The following is a 15,492-nucleotide window of genomic DNA, read 5'->3' on the forward strand; positions in this document are numbered from 1 at the left end:
AATTTGGGTTAATATTTATAAAAATGAAAACGTCTACACCTTTGTTTTAAGCCCTGAAAAACTAAACTGTCTTTTTTTTTTTTTTTTTTTTAAGATAGACACTTCATTCTCACTAACAGTAATATTCTTCTCATTTTTAATTTTGGTAATATTTCTTAATGAGATAAGTATAGGCAGGATATGTATTTTCCCATATTGTTGACTTCATAAAATATATTGGTTTAAAATACATATTAGGCAATAAATAACATCTGGAGATAAGTAATATTTGGAAAGAGGACAGAAAGCTTTGAAATTCACTTAACAGAATGTTCAACCTTGAAATTTAAAAATAAATAGATAGATACATACATACATACATACATACATAGATGCCAGTTAAAATTAAACCACTATTTAAGGCATGACAAGCCACCATACAGTTTTTGAAGGTCATTCCCTCAACACACTCTATCACCAAGACATTGGAGTCTGATGTTGGTGAGAGGGCAACTCTGAGGGCTCCTATACAAGGCCAGCTTTACTGGGGGAAGGAGCACAAGGCCTAACAGATGTGACCTGACTCTGCAAGTTCTAAGCATTAAGCCTGAAACCAGTAATGGGCTCACTAATTTATAACTGATGAGAAAGAATACTACATTTAAGGAGAGAAAGACCCATGGCCAAACAAAAAAAGTACAACATAGAGAAAAGACAGACGCAAGTGACTAAGAAAAGGAATCGTTTGAGGCATCTGAAACTGCTATTTTTATAGGTCAGATTGGATGAATATTGGCAATTTCAGATGTTGACAAAATAGAAGATTCTATTTTTAAATGTTAATATACAACTTAGGACAATCTAATTTTTTCCTTAATAAAGAGGAGCAACAACTCTGTCCTTTCAACTGCTTTTTTTTGAGATAAAAAATATAACACAAATTGCATCTACAAGGCATTAGAGTACCATTTTCTTACAATGTTATATCTTTAAGAAAGAAAGTTTAAAAGAATAAAATCTCATATATTTTCAATAATTAACAGTAAAGTTTTTGTCTTGCATCACAAAACAATCTGTAGTAACATTCCTGAAGACATACTGATCAAAATTATCCTAATTAACTTCATGTCTAAGGATTTTATCCTGATAATATAATAACTAATATTTATTGAGTACTTACTATATATCTGGCATTGCTCTAATCATGTTTATATTTTAAGTAATTTAATCCTCACAACAATCCTATAGGGTAGATAGTTTTATTACCTCTATTTCTTAGATAAGGGAAACTGAAACACAGAATAATCCAAGTCACACAGCTAGTAAGTGACAAAGCCAGGATCTGAACCCAGGCAATCTCCCTCCAGAGTTGTGTTTTTAACCATTACACCTATACAACTATACTCTGCACAAAAATACAGCTACAAAGATCTTCATCTTAGAGTTTTTTAAAATAAGCCAAGATTTGTCCAGTTGGTTTGGCTCAGTGGTTGAGTGCCGATCTATGAACCAGAGAGCATGGTTTGATTCCAGGTTGGGCATGTGCCCAATTTGTGGGCTCTATCCCCAGTGTGGGGCGTGCAGGAGGCAGCCAATCAGTGATTCTCTCTCATCACTGATGTTTCTATCTCTCTCTCTCCCTCTCCCTTCCTCTCTGAAATCAATAAAAATATATATTTAAAAAAAGCAAATATTGGAAAATTAAAAGTAAATGACTAAATAAATTATAGCATACCCATATAATGGAATACTATGGTGCCATTAAAAATAAGGTTGGGTAAAAGAATAAATAAACAAGAAAAAAAAAAGAAAGAAATTAAAAATAAGGTTGGGTATTTAATAACATGGAAAATGTTCATGATACATTATATGAGAAAGTAAGTTACAAAACAATGTAAATTTCTTTATTTGCAAAAGTATATATGCATAGATTAGAAGAATTCTAACAAAATGTTATCTCTGAGGATTAAGTTTATGTGATTTTTATTTATTTAATTTAATGTATCATTTATCTATAATGGTCCTATAATGAATAATCACTTCTGAAATAAAAATTGTCTTTAAATTCTTTTACAAAAAGGTAACTCAGTGTTCTAATTACTTTGAATAAAATCAAATTATATATTCAGCTATAGATAAAACTGATTTCACATGGACATTTTTATTTAACTTTACCTTCCAAAAGCTGTGAACTGACATTGACAAAATCAATTTTCTTCCGGAGATAGCGTTGATTCAATTTCCAAATGCATGAAATAAATGCATTCTTTTCAGCAGTGCTGCTGGCAACCCATTTATATATTTTTTCAAAATGTAAATCAAATTCAGGATTTTCCTGAAATAAAAATATACAAGATATTGTTTTTAATTATATCCCATTTTCATTACTGTAAAATCTACATTTCAATAAAACAAAAAGAAGTTGAGGCTGTTCTTGGGAAAAAAAAATTACCATTAAAAATCAGCTAAGTGATTTATAGAGAATGGCTCAGAGAATTCAATTTAGAGCAAAAACATTGTTTACCTCCCAAAAGAAGCTAGATTAAAAACAACACAGTGTTTTGGTCATTTTCTTCCTGTCTCCCTGAATTCTTTGAGTAAAAGTATAGGATGTCTACTTAATGGCTTTGTGTCTCAGCTTCCTAATCTGCAAAATTACAATGGTCTCTAGCTTTGATGCAGACAGTGATGACGAACCTTTTGAGCTCTGCGTGTCAGCATTTTGCAAAACCCTAACTTAACTCTGGTGCCGTGTCACATATAGAAATTTTTTGATATTTGCAACCACAGTAAAACAAAGACTTATATTTTTGATATTTATTTTATATATTTAAATGCATTTAAGAAAAATCAACCAAAAAAATGAGTTCGCGTGTCACCTCTGACACGCGTGTCATAGGTTCGCCATCACTGGATGCAGACCTAATTTTTCTTTTTAAATTGCCTATGGGGTTTTAGAGTTTTACCTCTTCTTTGATAATGTACTTTATTCATAACTATGATTTGACACTACTTCCTTGATAAAGAATATATCTCTAATTATAACATATAAGAAAAAATACAATCTATATCCTCATGTGGTTTTCTCTAGAACAGGTCAGGTAAAAAGCAGAGACTGCCCCTAACTGTTTTCAATTCTGAAAATAGAGAATGATTAAAGGTGTCTCAAAAGTCAAAAAGAAGCTCATCTGATGTGAAGATATTGCACTATAATTTCTACATGTCTCTTGAGCCACATTACAGCAATAATTTCATGCCAGGCTAATTCTCCCTTGAATGTAAAACTACTTTACTACAATATAAAAATGAAAACATGTGGACATATACTCTTCTTCATATCCAAAGAATTTAAAAAAATAGACTCAAATGTTAATAGTTTACAGAAGGCTAATATATTCAATTAATTTAAAGTGTTATTTAGGAGGAACAAAATGTAAATAAAAACCTTAAAGGCAAGGGAAGTTATATCAGACTTATACTGTGAAGACTTGAGATAATTTAGGGACCAGGATTTGACCTGTGCATGGCACAATCATATTATAGTAGCATGGAACTACCAATTTAATTTATATCTCAATAAACAGAACTGAATGTCAAAAGATTAAAAACCTACATTTACAATGAATAGGTAGTTGCATTATTACTTACAAAAAAAAAATCTAAGAGTATTGGCAACTAATATGAAACTTGATGGGAAATGGTCTCTTCTCTGGGAATATTTCCCATAATGCCATAAAACAAGCTGAGTGCTCCAGTGGCAACACTCACACAAATCAATGTGTGATACTAAATGCCTAATGTTTGGCTAGGTATAAAAATTTTATGTTATATATCCATATATAGCATATACACATCAAGGTGCCTACATAAAATAAAATAAAAAAGTCCATTAAGCAAGTCAGCAATGAGGCGTCATCTGTGAGAAAGCATTCCAATAAGCATTCAGCCAAGTTAGCAAATTATGCAAGTCAATGGGGTTATGAAGTGCAAATCTATTGAAGGAAAAAAGGCTTTTCAATAAAGGTAAGTTTCTAAAAAGCCCTTAAAGTATTTTCTCTTAAACAGAAACCTACCAAAAGAGTCTCTACTCTTGATCCCTCCCCAGAGTAACAAAAATTATTTGTTAAATAATTTATTCAAGTATTTTTAAAATCCCATTTTCATTTTCTTTCCAAACATACACATACACTCAAAGCACCCGCAAAACCCGTTTCTGTAGTTTTCTAAAAACGGGGTGCTCCTTAGGAATAAAAGCAAAGGCCTAGTTTGTACTTAAAGGCATTTTCTCTATTTGAAACAAATCTGAATTCTACAGATATGCAGGGCTCTCCTAAAGTTGTTTTAGCTTCATTAGAACATTATTTTTCACCTGACTCAACTCCCTGTCATTCTGTCTAGTTTTCAGTTCCTCACAGGTTGGTACCAGGGTAAGAATAAAACAAGAATTTTATGTTATCAGGTTACTCTACAGAGGTAGTTTTTACTTCTTTGTATCTTTTTAATAAATGTATGAGACTTCAAAGGGCACCTGTAGTGACATTAATGCAAACCTTGCTGCTAGCCCCATCAACAGTGCCAGTGTATGTGGTACCAAGCATTCTCTGGAGCTCTGGGGTTGCCTTTGGGCTGCAGAGGAAGAGGAGGAGGGGAAGCACCTAAGTTAATCAGAGACTTCTCCTTGATTTCTCTGAATAAGGTATTGCTGTGGAAATCCATGCATTGTCAGTAATAAAGGTGGCCCTTTAACATGATTATCTTATTCAACTTTCTTGGAGTTTGAATATGGCTTAAATGAAAGGTGTAATATTTATATTCTTATATCTTATTCTTGAAATTCCTTAAAATAAGGTGTGTAACTCACTATCATTTCCTTTAATCGAGCCACAAACATCAGACGATGGCCTCAAAAGGCACTTCAGTTGGTGATTCCATATTAATTCGTGAGGACTAAGAAAAACATGTATTACATGTCTTTTTGAACTAAGTTTTCCTGGAACAATGATTTTTTAAAAACAACAATACTCTGTTTTAAATCTGTACTAATTTATGGATTTTATACTAAGTATACCTGACTTATATGCACAGATTCAAGGTTATTTTGCTCTAGTTTATGTCTTGTACACAAACATAACTGTAGCTCAAAAAAAGCAAAAACAATGAAGCACACATATATATGTACTTATTTTCAGTAGCCTAAGAGTGGGGAATGGGAGAATGGAAAGTTGAATGATACAGTTTAGACTAATTCTTATTTAGCTGATTGACCAGTGGATCACAAAACAGCAAGATTAGACCATTTTAAAAGACATAATACTATGCCATAAAATGAAAGACACTTTTTGAACACAGGTAAAAAAAAGAAAGCACTTAAAAAAAACCCGTACTTTAATAGCATCTTTGGCATCTACCACAGCAAGGTCTCGAAGGGCCCAAGCAATTTGCCTTTTGTAGAAATCTCCTTTATCAGATTTCTTGACTTTGACCACCTTCACCTGCACAGGGCGTTCAGTTGTCACTGTTGAATGAAACACACACTTACATTAGAAATATTATTCACTTACTCATTTGTCATTCATTCATTCACTCATTGCAAATATAGCTGTCAGGTGCCTATACACTATACTAAAAAAGGAGCAATATTTCATAACAAATGCTATGACTGAAGAATACTCAGAATACTAATGAAAAATTCTAAATCATACTAGAGGGCCAGAGGCAGATTGCTTGAGAAACGAAGCTCTTAAAACTCAACAAGAAAAAAAAAGCTGATTAAAAAATGGGCCAAAAACCTTGACACCTCACCAAGAGGAGACACAGGTCACAAAGAAGCATATGAAAACATGCTCCACAAATTAAAACAATAAGCTAGCACTACACATCTATTAATGTGGCCAAAATCTGAAACACTGATGATACAAAATGCTGGCGAGGATGTGAAGCAACAGGAATTCTCATACATTGCTGGTGGGAATGCAAATAGTACAGTCACTTTGGAAAATAGTTTCTCGGTTTCTTACAAAAGAAATCGAGTATTAATAGATGTGTAGTGCTAGCTTATTGTTTTAGTTTGTGGAGCATGTTTTCATATGCTTCTTTGTGACCTGTGTCTCCTCTTGGTGAGGTGTCAAGGTTTTTGGCCCATTTTTTAATCAGCTTTTTTTTCTTGTTGAGTTTTAAGTATATTTATATACTCCTACCATACAATCCCGCCATTGTGCTCTTTGTCTTCTACCCAAAGGAGCTGAAAACAAATGTCTGCACAGAAACCTACACGCTGATGTTTATAGCTGCTTTATTCATAATTGCCAAAACTTGAAAACAACCAAGATGTCCTTCAGCAGGTGAGTGGATAAACTGTGGTATATCCAGACAATGGAATGTTATTAAGAACTAAAAAGAAATGAACTATCAAGCCAGGAAAACACATGGGTGAACTCTAAATGCATAGCATTAAGTGAAAGAAACCAATCTGAGAAGGCTACATATTGTGTGATTCCAACTATATGACATTCTGGAAAAGGCAACAATATGGAGAGTAAAAAGATCAATGGTTGCCAGGAGTGAGGGAGAGATGAACAGACAGAATGCAGAGAAGATTTTTAGGGCAGGGAAAATACTCTGTATGATACTTTAATGATGGATATAAATCATTATACATTTGTCCACAACTACAGACAGTACAATACCAAGAGTGAATCCTAAAGGTAAACTATGGACTTTGAGTGACTGTGATGTGTCAGTGTAGGTTTGTTTTGGTAGCAAATATACCACTATTGTGAGTGGTATTAATAAAAGGAGAGCTATGTATGTGTGGGGGCAGGAAGGGGTATATGGAAAATTTCTATCTCCCTCTCAATTTTGTTGTAAACTTAAAGTGCTCTAAAAAATAAAGTCTTAAAAAGTATATTAATGCTATGATAGGATCAAAAATCTAGGAATAAAGCCTTTACAACCATAAACCTTACTGAAAGGCATTACAAAAAGACCCAGATACATGGAGAACTACACCATGTTCTTAGAGAAGACTCTATTTAAAAATGCAAGATCTCTCCAAAGTGAACTACAGATTCAAAACAATTCCAATAAAAATCCCAACAAAATCTGGAACTTGACAAGTTGATTCTAAAATTTAGGTGAAAGAATAAAGTACCAACAAGATAAAATAAAAACCAAATGTAAGAAAAAACCCAGAAACAGATACACTCACACTCATTACTACAAACATGAACACAACAAATTAAAGACTATAATGTAAAAGGTAAAATTATAAAACTTTTAGAAAATAATATAGGTGAAAACTTTCATTACTCTAGGATAGGGAAGGATATTTTAAGTAAAACACCAAAAGGGGAAGAAGGAAAAAATCAGATTGATTAATTTGATTTCATTAAAATAATAAATTTCATTAAAAGACATCATAAAAAGTGAAAACATAAGCCACAAACTGGGATGCATATAAACAACAAAGGATTAGTATTCGGCTTATACAAAGAACTTAAAACATCAAAAGGACAAGCAACACTACAGAAAAATGAGAAAAAGGTCTTAACAGGCAAATTTCTTTTTTTAAATTGATTTTTAGAGATAGAGTCAGAGAAAGAGAGAGAGCGAGATCAATTTATTTTTTCTACTTATTTATGCATTTATTGATTGATTCCTGAACATGCCCTGACTGGGAATCGAACCTGCAACTTGGCTTATCCAGACAACTGAGCTACCTGGCCAGGGCCAACAGGCACATTTCTTAGACAAGGAAACTAAATAGATAATACATTTGTGAAGAGGCTCAATCTCATTATTAATTAAGGAGATCCAATTTAAAACCACAATGAAATACTATTTCACAACCACCAGATTGAAAGTATTAATAGTCTGTAAAAACCCAAGTATCATGGTATGGTTAGTCTTCATTATATATATACTAGAGGCCCGGTGCACAAAAATTTGTGCACTCGGGGGGGGGTCCCTCAGCCCATCCTGTGCCCTCTCGCAGTCTGGGACCCCTCGGGAGATAACGACCTGCTGGCTTAGGCCTGCTCCCGGGTGGCAGAGGGCAGGCCCAATCCCTAGGTGCAGCCCCTGGTCAGGCTCAGAGCAGGGCCGATTGGGGAGTTGGGGCGCCGCTCCCTGTCATGCACAGAGCAGGGCGGATCGGGAGGTTGCGATGCCACCCTCAATCACGCTCAGGGTAGGGCCGATTGGGGGGTTGGGGCACCGCCCCGTCACACTCAAGGCAGGGTCGATGGGGAGGTTGCGGCGCCACACCCTGTCACGCACAGAGCAGGGCCAATCAGGGGGTTGCGGCGCCACACCCTGTCACGCACAGAGCAGGGCCCATCAGGGGGTTGGGGCGCTGCCCCCTGTCACTCACAGAGCAGGGCCCATCAGGGGGGTTGGGGCTCCGTACCCTGTCACGCACAGAGCAGGGTCGATCAGGGGGTTGGGGAGCTCTCCCCTGTCACGCACAGAGCAGGGCCCATCAGGGGGCTGGGGAGCTCCCCCCTGTCACGCACAGAGCAGGGCCGATCAGGGGGTTGAGGAGCTCCCCCCGTCACTCACAGAGTAGGGCTGATAGGGGAGTTGGGGCACCGCCCCCTGTCACCCACAGAGCAGGACCGATCAGGGGGTTGGGGCGCCGCCACTGTCACACTCAGGGCAGGGCCAATGGGGAGGTTATGGCTCCACCCCGTCACACACAGAGCAGGGCCCGTGGGGGGGGGGTTGGGGTGCCGCACCCTGTCACACACAGAGCCGCAGGCCGATCAGGGGGTTGGGGCACTCCCCCCTGTCACACTCAGGGCAGGGCTGATGGGGAGGTTGCGATTCCACCCCGTCACACACAGAGCCGCAGGGCGATCAGGGGGTTGGGGAGCTCCCCCCTATCAGGCACAGAGCAGAGCTGATCAGGGGGTTGGGGCGCCTTCCCCTGTCATGAACAGAGCAGGGCGGATAGGGAGGTTGTGGCCCCGCCCCCTGTCACACACAGAGCCGCAGGGTGATCAGGGGGTTTGGGCGCTGCCCCGTCACGCTGATCCCGGTGCCCGGAGGCCTCGTGGCTCCGCTGATCCCGGTGCTGGGAGGCATATTACCCTTTTACTATATAGGATAGAGGCCTGGTGCACGGGTGGGGACCGGCTGGTTTGCCCTGAAGGGTGTCCTGGATCAGGGTGGGGGTCCCCACTGGGGTCCCTGGCCAGTCTGAGTGAGGGGCTGAGGGCTGTTTTCAGGCTGGCGGGTGACTGAAGCTCCCAACCTGTCCTTTTTTCCTTTTATTCTGGGCCAGCTTTAGCTCTGAGGCTTGGCTCCAGCTCTGAGGCCTCGGCTGCTGAAAGCAGGTATCTGGTTTGTTTGGGTTCTATAATCGAAACACTGTTTCAACTCCAGCTCTGAGATTCCAGCTGGCTGAAAGCAGGATTCTGGGGTTTTGTTTAGCTTCTATATTTGTAACAATGTTTCTTAAACTGCAAGCTCAGAGGCCAGCAAGGCAGGCGGGGAACGTTGGCTTCCTCCGTCACTGAAGCAAGCAAGCCTCATGTTTGCTTCAAGCTACCTGGCTGCCGGCCGCTATCTTGGCTGGCAGTTAATTTGCATATCGCCCTGATTAGCCAATGGGAAGGGTAGTGGAGGTATGGCTAATTACCATGTTTCTCTTTTATTAGATAGGATAAAATAGAAATTCTTTTGTATCTACTCAATACTCAATTAAAAAAAAATTTAAGAATAAATTTGCTGGTCCAATAGTTTTTCAGCTAGAGAAACAATGAGAATATTTTAAAAAGGAAAAAAAGTCCTCTAGAAAATAAAAGAAGGCCAAACAAGAACTTTTTCTTACTACATACCCACCTGTGGCACACAAAAAACAGTTCTTTTTCTTTTTTCCTGCTTTGCAGACATTGACAATACTCAGTAGGCGTTCATCATTTGGTGTAAAAATGTCTCTTTGTAACGCATGCTTGATTGCTGTCATCTTTACTCAGCTGAAAAGATTCGGAATATATATATTAAGCTCATTCTCAAAATCATTCTATCTTACATTGTTCCATTTATGATAAAAATTATCTTATTTATGGCTAATAAGCATAGGAAGAATGATTTAATACATTAATATACCTACATCATAAAAATAAAAAGCTGAAAAAGAAATTAGAGATCCAGTGTTATCAAACTCTAAAATCTTTGGAAGTGCTCACCAAATATTATAATATAAAATAAAAAGTTAAGGAAAAAATTTAAAAACTCATGCTCAATCTTTAAATATAAATTTCTTATATAAAGATCTCTTACCACTCAACAGTAAAAAGACCAATAGCCCAATTAAGAACTGAGAAAAGAATTTAAAAAAATCTTTTTTACTGATTTCAGAGAGAAGAAGGAAGAGGGAGATAGAAACATCAACGAGACCTAGATCAGCGCCTCCTACATGCCCCCTCCCAGGGATTGAGCCTGGAACCCAGGCATGTGCCCTGACCGGGAATGGAATCAGCAACCTCTTGGTGCCTGAGTCGACACTCAACCACTGGGCCACACCGGCCGGGCAAGCAAAGCATTTTAAGCACATGAAAAGATGGTCCACATCATTAACATTAGAAAAATCTAAATCAAAACCACAATGAGATACCTATCACTTTACACCCACTAGGGTGGGTAACAGTGTAAAGACAAACGTTGGTAAAGATGTGGAAAAAAAGGAACTCTCATACTGGCTATTATAAAATGGTGCAGCCACTTTGGAAAATAGTTTGGCGATTCCTCAAAAAGTTAAATATGGACTTAACATATGATCCAGCAATTCCACTCCTAGGTATATACTCAAGAGAACTGAACATTTATGTCCACACAAAAACTTGTACATGGTCATAGCAGCATTATTCACAATAGCCAAAAGGTGGAAACAACTCTAATATCCATCAACTGATGAACTGATAAAACAAATTGACATGTAATCCATACAGTGGGATGTTATTCAGTCATAAAAAGGAACAAAAGTACTGATGGATGCTAAAACATTGATGAATCCTGAAAACATACTAAGTGAAAAAAGCAAGATACTAAGAACCACATATTTTATGATTCCACTTATATAAAATGTTCAGAGTAGACAAATTCATAGAGACAGAATGATGTGTTGTTGCTGGGGCTGGGGTGAAAGAGGAATGAGGGGTGACTAATGGGTGTGGGGTTTCTTTTTTGTGTGATGAAAATGTCCTTGAATTACAGGAGTCACAGTTGTATAACCGTGTGAATATACTAAAAAAACACTGAATTATACACTTGAAAAGGGTGAATTTTACAGTATATGAATTCTATCCCCATAAAACTGCTATTAAAAAAAATAGGTTTCTGCCCTGGCTGGTTTGGCTCAGTAGATAGAGCATTGGCCTGCAGACTGAAGGGTCCCGGGTTCAATTCTGGTCAAGGGCATGTACCTTGGTTGTAGGCACATCCTCAGTGGGGAGTGTGCAGGAGGCAGCTGATCGATGTTTCTGTCTCATCTATGTTTCTAACTCTCTATCCCTCTCCCTTCCTCTCTGTAAAAAAATCAATAAAATATGTTTTTTAAAAAAAGATGCTTTAAAAAAAATAGGTTTCTGCCCTGGCCAGTTGCTCAGTGGTTAGAGCACCAGCCTGTGCAGTGAAGAATCACGGCTTGATTCCCAGTCAAGGGCACATACCTTGGTTGCAGGTTCCTCAACCCCATAGGAGTGTGTGTGGGAGGTAACTGATCGATGTTTCTCTCCCCACCCCCATCCACTCTCTCTAGAAATCTATGAAAAAAATATCCTTGGGTAAGGATTTTTTTTAAAAAAAGGTTTTCATTTATCTCCTTTTTCTCATGTTATTCAACATGTTTTTAAAAATATCAGATTGAGTTAAATATCTTTAAAAATATTTTTAATCTTATTTTTAAAAGGTATCTTTATACATATATATACATATATAGTGTGTGTGTGTGAATATATAGTACTATTTTCCAATGCAAGTGCAGTATTTCATGTATGTGAGCTTGCTTAGGAAATTAACTTCTACTTCTGATACCATTTCTACAGAAAATGAAGAAAGTATGTTTTAAGTAAATGACATAGAATGAATTTTCATAACACAAGGAGACTTGTAAACAAGGTATCTCCTTTATTTTACTGTGAAAATTTTATCTTTGCTCCAACTCAAAAAACTGCTTTTCTTACAAAAATTAGATATTCCCTCTTTCTCCTCATCTCAGCCTCGAGTCTTCGGACCTCCTTCTCTTTCCTCTTTTGTCTATCTGACCTCTCCCAAGCTTCTTTTCAAACCTAGCCTGGGAGCAGTGTCCATTTCTCTATATCCACACTACCTCTTCAAGATCTTACTGTTTGTAGATAAGTTCACTCTGTTTACAAATCTCCATAAACAGTATATATTTCCCCACTTCTCTTGTGCTACCATATACCACTTAAAAAGGCCACACGTCCTTGTTCACTGTGTTCATTATAAATATCTAAATCCAAACAAAGCTAGACTTTCAATGTTGCTCAGCAATTCTTTAAAATTTCCTTCAATGATTCCTCTTCCTACTCCCCATTAGTGTTGTTGCAAATCCTTATTTCTTTCTTCCAACCCTCAACTCCAGTACCAGCCTCCTCTCTCTCTGCAAATGACTTCATCTATTCTGCAGAGAATAAAGAAGCCATGAAGTACAATTTTAACCAATTGCCTTCTTTTCCACCTCTCTCCATCTTCACCCATCTTAACCTCCATTCCACTTATTACAAAATTCCCTTGTTACCAATTCCTTAATATGTTATAGGGCCTACATCTGTGTTAAAAGTTCTATTCCACCCCATTCCCAAGCCACACAGGATACTGGCCAGTTTACTTTTCTTTCTATCTCTAGGTTTTATTAATGCAATTTCCTTTTTCTGGAATTCTTTTCTCTCTGGGAAAGTCCAACTCATCCCTCAAAATCTGTGAAGCAGTCACACATACACAATGAATAATTCCCTTTCCACTTCTCTAACACTTCCTCTATACTCTGCTAACACAGCACTTAAAACTATATTTTCTAGCTAGTTGTATTCTCTCCTCCCATTAAAAGTAGCTCCTTGTATGCCCCTAACCGGTTTGGCTCAGTGGATAGACCGTCGGCCTGCGGACTGAAAGGTCCCAGGTTCGATTCCGGCCAAGGGCATGTACCTTGGTTGTGGGGCACATCCCCAGTAGGAGGTGTGCAGGAGGCAGCCGATCAATGTTCCTCTCTCATCGATGTTTCTAACTCTCTATCCCTCTCTCTTCCTCTCTGTGAAAAATCAGTAAAATATATTTTTTTTAAAAAAGTAGCTCCTTGTAGACAAGGACCATGTCTTACTCATCTTTGTATTCCTTTGGCAAGGACATAGTAGGCATCTAATAAATTAACTAAAATGAAAACCAAATAACATGACAATGATAACTTCCCTAAGCTTAGTAGTTCCATCTTCCCAACTCTCACATCTGTAAACAAATGTCCAGGTTCAAAATCTGTCGTATTTGATTCTCCTCCTCCCTTGTCAACATGAAATCTGCTACCACATTCTGTTGATTTCCCCGCATCGACACATTTTGTTCCCACTGTCAACGCACTAATCCAGGTTCACATCAATTACATTTATTTAACAGTACAATACCTGGTTATCTCTTTGCAAGCTCCCACAACCCCAAAACACTCAACAAACTAGGAATATTAAAACACAGCTTTCATTAAAACACACTCTTGCTCAACCCTTATTAGTATTCCCGAATACAAACCTTCCACTCCAAGCCCTGCTGTTCATTCTGGCCTAAAAATCTTTGCTTAGGTGCTTTTCCATGTGGGGAATATCACCTGTCCAACCCCTAATTATATTTCACTGTTTACATAAAGTTGATTCAATCAAGATCTTATTCCAAATTGATCTCTCCATTGCTGTGGCACTCACTGTACTTACTAAGCAGTCAAGCACTTGCTGCAAACTGCTTCATGAGAGTGTAAGCTTGTGCATCTCAACAACTCTCCAGAGACAGAGAGAGAAGGGGGAGGAGGGGGAGAGAGAAAGACGCGCTTTGGTATAGTTCTGTGTTCTTTCTTAGTAGGTATTCAATGAACACCTCCTGCGGTAACCTGAACTGAGTGGTAAAAACCGACCAAATGAATGACCATTAGTGGCCAATGTTTACAACACAGTTTCTCTCTGGTTAAAAGCAACAACTGACTATATGGTTCGTGGTAGAAAAAGAAAAAGAGGACTTGCCATACCCCATAAAGGAGTGAGGCATAAGGAAAGGCACTAGGTGGCCCCCATTCATTCAGCAAATACTGATGTCATACAACGTGCGCCAGGCACTGTTCTAGGTTACAGCGATGAACACGACAGACTACACAAGTTCACGAAGACACCACCACCGCAGTGCCTCCATGGCATTTACATCCTAAGGGTCACGCGATGAACTCTTACAGCCTTTACAAAGCACCTTTCTGTAAAGACAGTGGATAGATCACTCTGTCCTCTAAAGTTACTTTCCAGATTTAAGAACCCACGTTTGACCGCGTTCCAGGGGCAGTCAGACACTCTATGTTGGCTCTCGTTTCCTGAAATCCCGCTTGATCAGCACATTTCCTGGCAAACAGCTTGTCCATGTGAGCGTCCGGGTGGGTTGGGCCCCGCATGCCATCAAGACATCTCAGCCCGCGGAGCACCGTCACCCGGCGGAGAAAACCGTGCACGGACACAGGGAAATGCACTTAAGAGATTTAGAAGAAAATGTGTATTTGGACAAAGAAGGGGAAGGTGCTGTCACGCCCTCCTGCCCAGGTCCGAGCCAAAGAGCACATGATCAGGGTCGTTTGCCCAATGACATCTGGCTCCTCTGGGCGGACCCACAGTGGGATGTGTGGGGACGGCTCTCCCGGCCCCAGGGCAGCGAGGAGCTGGGGAGGCTCCGGGCGGACCCTGCGCCCGACCCGGAGGCGGGAGAGGAAGGGCGGCCAGAGCGGAGGGAGAGGTACCGACGCGGGCGCCGAGCCAGCAGGGGACCGGGGAGCAGCCCGAGACCCCGGCGGCCGCGGTCCGCTCGTCCGTCCGCCGCCGGGACTGCTGGGCAGCGCGGCCCGAGGCTTACCGCGAGGCCGGGCCCACCCGGCGGGGCCCAGGCGGGTCCTCCCAAACCGAAAGGCGACGGGGCGGGGCGGCCGCCGCTCCAGAGACGCGCCCCTCAGTGGAGCAGTGAACGGGAAGCGGTGCGGCCACCACTTCCCACATCCGGGCACGTGATAACGACGCCGGAAGTGGACCCGGCGGAGAAGGAAAAAGAGGCGGCGGTGGGCGTGGGGAGGCGGGGCAAGGCTCGCGGAAGGGGCGTGTGGGCCTCAGGCCTCGCGGTAGGGGCCTCTGTCGCTCAGAGACTGCCTGGGCGCCTGAAGATTTGGAGCTGGTGATGTTACACTGTCTAGAGGAGTTATTTACCTAACGGTTTATTTAAAAAGAGATCCGGTCTAGGAACTAGAAGGTCCAGGTTCGATTC

The 15,492-nt window shown here is 39.8% G+C and overlaps 1 protein-coding gene across 9 annotated transcripts in view; it reads right to left on the minus strand.

Annotated features, from left to right (window-relative positions):
• Positions 1 to 15,231, minus strand: part of EXOC1 (exocyst complex component 1) — a 54,765-nt gene extending 39,534 nt beyond the window's left edge. For 6 of the 9 annotated variants that reach the window (XM_023758276.1, XM_023758275.1, XM_023758278.1 and 3 more), the window contains exons 1-4: positions 15,091 to 15,231; positions 9,823 to 9,956; positions 5,364 to 5,494; positions 2,155 to 2,314 (exon numbers count right to left, since the gene is read on the minus strand). In XM_023758276.1, coding sequence (XP_023614044.1) covers positions 2,155 to 2,314; positions 5,364 to 5,494; positions 9,823 to 9,946 — 415 coding nt within the window. In that variant the 5' untranslated portion in view covers positions 9,947 to 9,956; positions 15,091 to 15,231. Of the gene's footprint in view, positions 1 to 2,154; positions 2,315 to 5,363; positions 5,495 to 9,822; positions 9,960 to 14,509; positions 14,529 to 15,090 lie in introns of those variants that run through there. The other 3 variants (XM_006093948.3, XM_023758274.1, XM_023758277.1) reach the window with 3 other exon arrangements.
• Between the last annotated feature and the right edge of the window lie 261 nt (positions 15,232 to 15,492).

The sequence above is a fragment of the Myotis lucifugus genome, unplaced genomic scaffold, assembly GCF_000147115.1.
Source record: "Myotis lucifugus unplaced genomic scaffold, Myoluc2.0 scaffold_127, whole genome shotgun sequence".
NCBI classification, from domain to species: Eukaryota; Metazoa; Chordata; class Mammalia; order Chiroptera; family Vespertilionidae; genus Myotis; species Myotis lucifugus.